The sequence below is a fragment of the Corylus avellana genome, chromosome 9 (assembly GCF_965113065.1).
Source record: "Corylus avellana chromosome 9, dhCorAvel1.hap1.2, whole genome shotgun sequence".
NCBI classification, from domain to species: Eukaryota; Viridiplantae; Streptophyta; class Magnoliopsida; order Fagales; family Betulaceae; genus Corylus; species Corylus avellana.
The window spans coordinates 19,043,134-19,054,674 of NC_142498.1; the positions used below are offsets into that span (position 1 = coordinate 19,043,134).

Genomic DNA, 11,541 nt, shown 5'->3' on the forward strand with positions numbered 1-11,541 from the left:
ACTTGCATCAGGTGCATGGCCCCTTCTCGAGAATCTCATGTGTTCGTGAACGCATTCCACGTGTCCTTCGGAATAAAAAAGAAGAGCAGATTAAACAGGAAAAATAAAATAAAATTGAAATTCCCAACGTCAGCCCTCCATTAGAGAGTTGCTGTTTAGTGAATAACAACGGTAATAAAAATTAATTGATATAAGAAAAAAATAAGAATGTTTAGTATAAAAAAGTAAAAAAAAATTTATTTAAATAATTATAAAAAGTTATTAATATGATGTAAAAAGTAAGAATATTATCAATTAATTTTTTTGGATGAATAGTAAATTGCTCTTGCCAAACGGTGCCCCCAAAGACATAAACATTATTGGACTATTTTCCTGTGCTTAGAAACCTGACGGGTAAAACTACAATGGTAGTTCTATTTCCACGTAAACATTATTATTATTATTATTATTATTATTATTATTATAATAGTACGTTCTATTGTATGAAAATAAGAAAAAACTAATTTAAGGTCAAAAAAGAAAAAAAATAATAATTAGAGTGGAATAGTACTTCTTCCAATGAACTGAAGTACATGAAAACTATATTATATGTTTGAAAAGTACTATTTCTTAAATACAAACAAAATTGGAAAGTGTTTGGATATAATATTGATTTTTTTTTTTTTTCAAAACATAAAAAAACAACCCCAAAAAGGAAAATTATTGAATCACTTCCTGACTTCTAATGTCTTTATCAGATTGCTCCATGAGTTTCTATTTTTTATTTTTTTAGTTTCATTAATTTGTCCCCACAATTAAAAGTATGTAAGCTTTGTTCTCCTCTTTTTGAGAGAAATGCTAGGTGTTCTTCTAGTATTTTTTTTGTGTCCTCTCAACTGTGATGTAGCTTTTAAAATTACCAATAGATTAAAAGTCAATAATGATAATCTCAAATTCAACGATAGTTTTAAAATTTAAATTCACATCACAGTTAGGAAGACACCAGGAGAATACTAAAAAAACACCTAACATTTCCCTCTTTTGGACCCTCACATCATGGCCACCTAGCTATACTTGATGCGAGTCATTTTCGGTTTCTATTTCCATCTTTGAATTCTTATTATAAGTTATCTTTTGCTATTTTTTGGAAATATTTATTTTCTTTGGGGAAACTAAGGTTTTTTTTTTCCCTATTCTTTAATTAATTGATTTTCTTTCACCTTAAGTCTTAATCATACGTTGTCAGAAACATTTTTAGTTATGCATGACATCAATATATACTATTGTATGTCATTATCTCAATACTTCTATTTTTCTTTAGCTTTTATTTTTATGGGTATTACAATAAGTCGGCCAAAATAACATAATGCAATGAGATTAGCTAAGAGAAAAAAAGAGAGGTGGAAGAAGAAAAAGAAAAAAATTGTATATACTGTATCAAGGAAGAAAAAGGAAGTGGGAACACAGAGAAATAAAACTAGAAAGAGCTGAACTACCTGTTAGAATATTATATTTTCGTAATATTCTCAATATATTACAAAAATATTTGATTATATTCTCAGCATGTTACGGAAATATAATATTTTAACACTACCGAATCGAAAGTAAACTCTAAAGAACAGTAATTTTATATAATCATGGTGTGGATTTTTTTTCTTTTCAATTTTTTTTATTATTATTTTTTATTTTTTTTTTGGAAAATTTTGGTGGTTAGCCTACCAGCTTTTAGCTAGACTTGGGTTTAAAAAATCATAATCATTTTTATTTCAAAAATTATAATTTTTATAGATTTTTCACTTTCCAACTTTTTTTGGGGGGGGGGGGGGGGGGGGGGGATCGAGGTAGATTTCTGTGCCCACGTAAAAAATGTGTACACTTGATCTTAAAAAGTTAGTTTGTCGATAATGTGAACACTGTTTGAATTGCATGAGCAAACGAATTATGTCGATGGCATTACCCAAAAGAAATTTAACTTGCTGTGATTATTGGGTGGAGAGTAGAAGTCAAAAGATTCGACAAGTGCATTTAAGTTGGCAATTTCAAAACTTGTACGATTTGTAATTATTCTCCCTTCTGGCTTTGTTGAAAACTGACGGTCCCCATGTGGAAAAAAATGGCTGGTAAAAAGGTAAAACAAATTAGTCCATGGTACGATTCACATAATTAATTAAGGTGGCAGGAAAATAAGACCGGAGGAGGAGACAGTTGTGTCTCATTGTCAACTGGTCTGGAACCAGTTGTTGCATCACGCATGCTTTGTTTTGTTTGAAAATGGAGAAAATATTGCTTGAGATAATCTCAGGCTATATATATATATACATATTCAATTTAGAGACAACCACGACAACCAATATATATATATATATATATATATGCTTAGCAATACCGTCCTCACAACAACCACTTTTTGTTACTATTATCTCATGAGGTTCTTTACTGTGTCCTCTTATCATTTGCTATCGCTTTGTATGGCCTTTGGAGAGGCTCGAATCGTTTTTGGTTTTTCTGGGACTATTAATGAATTCATTGCTTACTGTTGCGTTTGTATCTCTTTTGATATTGTCAATTGTTTGGGCTTTATTGTTGGAGTGTTCACCTCTCTTTTGTTGTATGATCTCTTGTAACCCTTTTCTCATATTAAAATATATATATATATATATATATATATATATATATATAGAGAGAGAGAGAGAGAGAGAGACAATGAACATGTAACCCTTTAGCGGTGCTCCTTGAACATGATTGTCTCTAGCGGTGCTCCTTGTTATCAGAGCAGCTAAACATTGCATTTGTCTTCCATTTATATACGAGGGGTGAGGGACAATGAGAAGCAGGAAAGCTTGATCGGTTTAAGTCAAAGATCCTTCGGTATGGGCGACTGCTTCTCACAATTATTTTGACCTAAATAATACAAAAGAGCGACATTAATTTCAGGCCTTCCATGAGGGCCTGTCGTCCCAGCCATGTTAGAAACTGGTTTTTGGTCTAAGGCTTACACGTATGTTGAATATTTAGGGCTTCTTAAGATCTTGATGACATCAATCATTGATAGAGTAATGTTCATTTTCACAATCATTTTATATTAATATGACATTTTTAGGTGGTTTTCTAAGTCAATTAGTTAGGGGAAAAAAAAAACAAAAATATTAGCTATTTAAAAAAAGTCACATTAGTTGTTGAGAAATGAATGTGATAAATAAGTGTGAAAAATAGTATTACTTTCTTAACGATTTGGACGTCTACGAAAAATGGGAGCCAATGACGATAAAGAATCTTGGCTTGGAAATGAATGAAAATATAAACAGGGGTCGGATAATTCTACCTTCATTTTGATTCTGAATATGTTATCACTATTAAATATTTTAGCTTGTTCAAGAAGATGTGAGATCTAATATGGTGATATGAAAGAGAAGTGAAGCTTGGTTAGGGATAATATTATTTCACATATCTTTACATTTTGTGCACACCTTTTATGTTCATCATTAATATCGCATCAATTTTTACTTCGGTTATCTTTTTTAATCCAAAATCAAAAGCATGTACGAGAGATATATAAACATTGGAGGTATGTAAATAATATTTTTCTTGTTTAAGCCTTACCTCAATAAACATATGGTAAAGTTACAGGAACTTCGCTAGTCTTGGTCGAGGTAAGGTTCAACGGCAGAAAAAAGAGAAAGCTTTAAATTTTTAATCTATATTGATGACATGATAAATTTTGAACCGTTCATTTTAAAATGAATGGTTAGAATGTAAGCTATTGTACGGGATCTCAATCCAGTTATTCTTATACGAGGATAGGGCTCTAAAATCAATGAGTACTTTTGGAATATCATAGGTGATACGGGAAGTTAAGATTGACCACATGCCATGAGGCTAATATTCCTGTTTGAGATCATAAAATCCTTGCTTACTAGTAAAACATGGGCAAAAATCCATGCAAGACAGTAACATGTATTCATGCTCATTTGTTTTTTCCATCCTACAAGCATTAGTTACTCTAGTGCTGAGATTGACTCAAATCAAATAACATTGCACATGGATAACTAGAGTCTACCAAAACTCTGTTTTGAGTTACAACAATTTGGTGAGCTTGGAGAGAGCATATACAATATTGATTCATGCTTCCCTTCCAAATAATAATTTAATTTAAAGAATATAAAACATGATGCGTTAACATGCATAATAATGTAAACTGATCATGATAAACATTATTTTCTTTTTCAGAGAAATTGTTACAGACGAGAATTGAAGATAATTTCGACTTGGCTGCACCGTGGAGCTTCAGTATTACTGACAGAAGAATGTCTAGATATTAATCAAATGACATGAGGTGGAAGCACGTAAGATATCAATGGAGTGACTTCAGGTGGAATATTTGGCAGTTTGGGACGTATGACCTCTTTGTTGCAGCCTGCTCAAACTTTTTACTGGCAACTTCATTCTCTTCTAAGCCAGTCTGAACAAAATATCGTATCCACCAGGACGAGCTCCTCAATTTAGCCTTTACAAAAAAGAAATGCCAGCATGTTATTCTTAAAAGAATCAAATCATTGATAAACAAATTGACAACTTTCAGTTTTGCATCAACATCAACTTGCAGAAAGATGTGGTAACTATTTTTCTACATAGAAGTTTTAAAAGGCAAAGTGGACCTGAAAGTCAGGCACATGAGAAGGCATGGACATCGAGGGAGTATAGGGTTTTTCAATGGTGCAAGAGAAGGGTAGGATTTTGAGCAAAATAAAGAGGAAGAGTTAGGGTTTGAATGGCTGTTCCTGATCTGTAAAGAGTACAGTAGTACGAGTGAAACAAACCAGCAAACATATGATACAGGAGGTTGAAATCAAATCTATCATGATACGGTTCAGAATGACCAAAGTTAAATATTACAAGATCTAAGAATACCATTTGGACTTTCTTGAAAATTTTGGACTTTAGGGAAAGAATAGGTGCAAATCTGGATATAGAATTGTCTAGAATTTGATGGTAATTTGCTAAAAAATTCAAAGGGAAAGAGAAAAGAGGAATGATGTACAAAGTGAAGCATTACATCTAGGGGTTTCTCAGCACCACACCTTTCTATATCTCAGCACCACACCTTAGATATAGTTGCATAACACAATTTTTAAGAGCATTATTTACTCAAAATTCTCATGAACACGTTATTCCCTAAATCAAAACCATTACATCCACACACACGTATATATAGATGTCTAATTGACAAAGGACATTATATGCATTATTGGAAGATTTTTCCAATTTATTTTTGTGATTTTTGGAATATTTTAGATGAGGGCTTTGTTTCCATGTTTTTGATCTTTTTGATTTTTTTTTTTTATATAAGTAATATAGTACATATCAAAAAGCTCAGAAGAGTGCAACCCTAATAAGCAAGAAATATACAAGAGAACAATAAAATCGTTAAAACTAATCACTAAGGGAGGTAAAAAAACAGTTGTCCAAGGAAAAAGAGTATAGAAGAAAAAGGACTTGAGAAGGGTTTGTTAGAAAAAATTTTGAGAAATATTTTGGGTTTTGGGTTTCGAAAAAGGAGAAAATTGAGTATTTTGGTGGGAGCCAAATTTGAAAAAGTGTTGTATGTGGGGTCCAACACATAATGCATGGAGTGAGGATTTCGAAAGATGTAAGATTAAAGGATTCATGCCACCCAGAATTTGTGTCAACAATTAGGACAACTGTCGTGGAGATGATGCTCATTAACAACCTATAGGTAAGCATGTTAGTTTCTTGTAAGCATTTTAGTTTTCATGAAAGAATTTCAAATTTTGATGGTTGTTTTCACAAGGAAGATTTTCTTGATTGGCTACTTGATCTTAAGGATTTCTTTGACCATATATGAATATTTTGGAGAAAGAAAGGTGAAATTGCGTTGTGCAATCTTAATTGGCATGCATTAGATTGGTGGGGAAGGATAAAATTTGGTAAAACTCAACAAGGTAGGGGAAAAATTCATCCATGGCCCATGACTAGAAAGATGCATGCAATAGTAATTTTTTTCCAATTGATTATAAAATCATATCGTCTAACACAAAGGAAGATTGTGAGATGAAAAACCATACATAAGGAATTATGTTGATGAATTCTTTCAACCATCAAGAGAAGACATAAATTTGAAGACTGACAATATAAAGCCAAGTGTAGAAAGAAAACTGCTAGTAGAATAAGATCAAGTCTCAAACCAAGTTGGTGAAATATTTTTCAGAAAGTTGATAAAAAGGTTAATGAAGAACAGGTTGAGCTGCTTGAGAAAGGTCATGAAGATCATGAGAAACAACTTGTTGAGATTATGTGGAGAATCAAATTGACGTCAAATCTGAAGGTAAGTCCATAACTCATGATCCCATCAATGACTATTAGGGTTTTATTTCCTTGTTTTTGAGTATCTTTAGGATTTTTCTAGCCAAATTAGGTTTAAATTTTATTGGTATAATTATGATCTTTATAGGAATATATTTACATGGAAATTGAGTTTTTTGGAGCCTTTAAATTGCCTCACATTCATGAAACAAAAATGATTCTAATCAACCATTAATAAAAAAAATTTATTTCTTTGATCTAGTGTGCGTCCAACTTTCTGGATTCAAGATGCCATTGGGTTTAGTGGTACAACAGCCCTCCCTCCGTGCATCACTAATACCTAAACCTAATGGAACTTTGACTCGGTGGACTTTGAATACCACCTCCAAACGAAATAACTAGTAAAACCACCAAAAAAACACACCAATAACATAATCAAATCCAAAATAAGACCTAATGCACCAAAACTATATCCCATTCCAGAAATCTAGAAGTTAAAGAAATACCCTTAACTCCTAATAAAACTAAAGTAAAATAAACCAGCAATGTTCTAATGCAAGAAACATAAAAATAAGACTCAAAAGAAGCTAATGTAGCCTAAGGAGGGTGCCATTAAGCCCCACATTGAAATTAAACCATATTTTTGAAGACCTTCGATCTCTAAGTTCGCTCTTTCTTGAGTTTCTTACTGCCTGTGTCACCCTTATATTGTGAAGGCTCATGCTAAGTATGTTCATAACATGGGAAATCATCTTCCAAAGGAAAGTACATTAAGAAAGGAGAGCTTCCCTTCAATAGATTGACAGGAGCCTCTTGAATTGTAAAAGGCACTAGTAGATCTAGTTATACCTTCCATCACAACTCAAGGCGCTAAGAATAATTAAACTCTAAGATGGCCTGCTAAAGGCAGCCATCACATGATTTTTGAGGTACTAATGTTCCACTACACACCTCAAGCTCAAGAAATCTAGAGGGTCAGATTTTTGTATATTTTAGTATTTTTGGTGTTGTTCTCTTGCAACATGCCCCACCCAGGGTTGCCCACTGCAAGGAACCCAATAATGACACGTGCAGAGTCCATGCCCCAGGATTACTTTGTTTATAACCATATTACTATTTCCAGGTTGTATGTTAGGAAACTGAAGACACTGCAAAGCAGACCCCCCACCCCCAGCCCCTCCCCTTCCATGCTTCACTCTTACTCTCTCTCAACAACATAAGTAGTTCAACCCAAAAGGTCAGAAAAGGATATAAGCTGTGGTTAAGAAATTGATATAAAAGTTACTATGGTTTTCTGACATCCAAGGCCAATCTTTAACAAACAAATTACTTGGTGAAAATATTAATGATCCTATGCATAAAAGCCACTTACCGCCCTCCCGTATTTGGAAACATCAGAAACTTTAGCTCTCTGATGACCAGGATAGCCTACATGATAAATATAAAACACAAAATATCATCAAAAACTCAAAAACAATTAGACTGCCCAATTAAAGTAAGAAGTTAGTCTCAACACCAGAAACAAAAACTTTAATGCTTAAGTTGCTGCAAATACAGAACACATTCGTGAACAACCAATGACAAGTACAACAACAGTTTAGCTAAAGCCAACTAGAAATATCAATATCAATATGGGAGAAACAAGTACTGAGAAAAGCGAAAAACACATGAGATGGAAAAACTGTGAGTGTAGTACTTCTTTACCATACAACCTTACTTGGTATAATTTTATAACAATTTCCCTGACCCATTATAAACTGTTAGTTGATGTTGATTCATCATTTTAACGCATCTCATTATATGACAAGTCATATTTCATAAAAAATAAGTTTTTTTGATAAAAAAAAAAATACACATTGACCACCTGATTCATTTTGCAAGGATGAAGGGAAAACAATTTATTTGAATTAAGAATTTTTATATCGAGGTAAGAAAAGAATTCCAAATCGAAACTCAAGCACCCATTTGAAAGGTGATTCCATAGGTGTACATGTGGAATTGATTTTGCATGGTTTTGGCACGTCTATATATAGAAAGTAGGTCCAGGTCTGCAAGTACCAAGAGCATTATAGAACTGGAAATTGCGAAAAGTAGCAACTTCAAATAAAAAAGATTTTATGTACGATCAAAAGGTATGTATATGCAAATTCCAGTTTGAAGAGAGGCTAAGCTCCTCTTGAAGTTTTAACTTTTACCTGTAAACATCACAAGACCTTCAGCTGATGCTCTTACCAAATCAGGAAGGGTTTTGTTGAGGTATCTTGGAGATAAGTAATCTAAAGCATCAGAAACAATAACAAGAGAAAACGATTTTGGCCTATATGGAAGAGGAAACTTGATATCAGCAACACGCACGACGCCTTTGTGTACAAGAGCTTTGCAGGTACTATCTGCATCCTCTATATCATATGGTTCCGCACCCCAGACTTCAGTTTCCTCCTCTTTAAGCAAATTAGAGACCACTGAACAGGTGTCTGGGCCAACGTGCAAAACTTTATGCATGCTGTCACCATATGCTTTCTTCAAAATAGGAATTGCTCGTTGGACATCTGCAGTGCATGAGTAATCACCTGCATATATGGATAAAATTGGAATCTCAAAATGAAGGTGACTTGCTACATGATGAAAAATTTGTAAAACAACTTAGGCAAGCATGTGCGCACACACCGCATAAAAATATATATCTAAAACTACTTGACTAATTAGATAAACTGGTTCTCTGCCATTTATCACCCAAATAGCAAATATCCTCATTCACCTCACCATAGGTTGTTTAAGAGGAGAAACTATATCTAGCCGCTCCACTAACACAATTCATTCACAGCCTGTGGTGCTGAATTGATACTTTTAGTCTCTAGGACAACTGTGCACAAAATCCAATTTCTTAATGGTTATACCAATTATGCCTTTTGTAGAACATCATCCCCATTCCCCTGGATCTTGAAATTAAAGCAATCTAGATACTAAAGTAAGTGGATTGATTTACTTGTGGAACTTAGTATCCAACATTTAATCATCAGATGCATTTTTTCTTCATGGATAAAAAAAATTAAAAAAACAAAACAAAACAAAACAAATTGTGCATTGAGCAACATAGTGAAAGCAACCGATAGTAACTCTCACATACGAGTCCATATACAATTAACCGTTTATGACAACACCACATTGATTATTGTTGATAATAAAACTGAAATAAATCGTCTCAAACTCTCATACTTTTACCTTCAACCCTGCTAATAGCCTCTGTATTGTTGCCAAATCCACCTATCACGTGACAAAATTGAAATTCAGTCAATGACTGGCAGTTGCACATACACGCTCAAATATATAATACCAAAACATAGTTGCAATATATGTAACACGTAGTTGTTTGTAAGTGACTGAATCATGGGAAAAATCTCTATGTGAGAGATATTTCAAAAACACTGGCCATCGAGTAACACTGACATGTTCTTGGGTTATTCTAGCTATTCAAACTGACCAACAAAAACTCATATTTACCTGAATTGCCATATGAATAGGCAATAAAAATCAGTGCTCCCTGAAAAGTTCCCCAACAAAAGAGAGTCTCTAATTAGGATCCTTTCGAGTATAAGAAACTTTCATAAATGTAAACAACTAAAACAAAAATAGAAGAAAATGTATAGCAACAAAATTAACATTCGTTTGATTCTTTGTTTCTTACCACAGCGATGAGCCCAACAGATAAAATCGGTGTAGAGCGTGATTTCGAATTGGCAAATAAACCGCCTCCTCCGCTGTCCCCGAATCGTCGAGCGGGATTCACTGCTCTCCTAAACATGTTCTCGGACACAACAACTGCCTATGCGCATACAATTGCTGGTTGAAAAAAAAAAAAAACTAGAGTTGTAAGAATTGCTGAAGATCACGAAGTCTGAGATGCAAGAGCTGAAACGAAGCTGCAGATTGACGCGGAATGATCCTGAGAGGAGCTGCTAAAGAGCTGGCATTGTGAGAGTTGAGGCGGGGCTAGATCTGAGTACTCTGTGTGCGCTGAGAGGAGGAGAGAAGAGAGATTTTGGGATTATGTGGATGTCTCTGTCGCTGCCTCCCAAGCTATGAATGATAAAGCACTTTGTGGAGTGTGACGGCAAATTTAGTGTCGGTTGTCAACTTGTCGCAGTGCATTAACAGATTCGATGAACAATTGGGTAACTTCCGGTGAGAATTGTTAAATACGCGAAACGGTGAAAAAAAAAAGGAGGAGTAGTTCCGCCTTTGAGTGGAGGTGGGAGATGCGTGCGCCGGGAATAATAAATACCATTAATCATAATTTTTAATCATTAAGGTTATATTTGTTGTTTTAATTTATATTTTTCTACGTAATTGTGCTCTCTTTTATTAAAGGAATAGAATCATCTTCCATTTCATTTTTAAATTAATAGTAATTATTTCATAGTAGGAATTTAAGCTTCATTTGTTTCGAAGTAACATATTTTTAAGAAAATATTTTTCCTAATTTTTGGTAACAAAAAATTATGATCAAACTAAAACATTTTTGGTTGATAAAAAAACATTTATAAGTTTTTGTAAAATAGCTTCTATTTTTAAAAAAATTGTAGACAAATTTTCGAGTTTGAACTTACTATTTTTAAAAGGTTGGAGTTCAATGGAAGCGGTAGGAGTTCATTGGCCCGGGCAGGAAACCACCAGACCACCATAAGAAGTTGTTGAACCACTATCGGAGTTCATTAGACCACTGTTGAAAGATGTTGTCAACAACGGTTGCCGAAATCCGCAATAGTGTTCATTAGAGATTGCTAAAATTGTCGGTCATTTTTCAACTTCACACATTTTTTGAACCCTCTTTTCAAAAAATATAAAAATATAAAAATATATACACAATTAAATATATTAACTTTAAATCTTAATTTGAAATGCAAACTACCGTGATGATACTAATCAACATTTTTTTATTCTAAATAAGCTAGTTTAATAATTATTTTAAATATTTAAATAAGAATAATAATGATATACTTATTTCAGTTTTTACATAATTTTTTTACACTCATATAACTTTTAAAACTACCATTGAATATGAAATAAATCTTTATTAAATTTTAATTAAATAATAATTTTAAAAACCGTAAAAAAATAGTGTTAAAAAGTAAGAGTAATTATTACTCTTTAAATAAATAGGATGAGCCATGAGGCCACCAACGTTTTCATTAAACGACAACGTACTGCCTTAGCACCTCTAAAACAATGCCATGCGTCCAA

General features: G+C 33.3%; 1 protein-coding gene across 1 annotated transcript; it reads right to left on the minus strand.

Moving 5' to 3' along the window:
- Positions 1 to 3,998: 3,998 nt before the first annotated feature.
- Positions 3,999 to 10,490, minus strand: LOC132189569 (putative pectin methylesterase CGR3). The gene is made up of 6 exons (XM_059604312.2): positions 9,986 to 10,490; positions 9,802 to 9,841; positions 9,523 to 9,564; positions 8,496 to 8,870; positions 7,673 to 7,728; positions 3,999 to 4,483 (listed from the first exon to the last, which is right to left on the minus strand). Exons 1-6 carry the CDS (start codon positions 10,100 to 10,102, stop codon positions 4,331 to 4,333), a joined length of 783 nt encoding a protein of 260 aa, XP_059460295.1. The 5' UTR covers positions 10,103 to 10,490; the 3' UTR covers positions 3,999 to 4,330.
- Between the last annotated feature and the right edge of the window lie 1,051 nt (positions 10,491 to 11,541).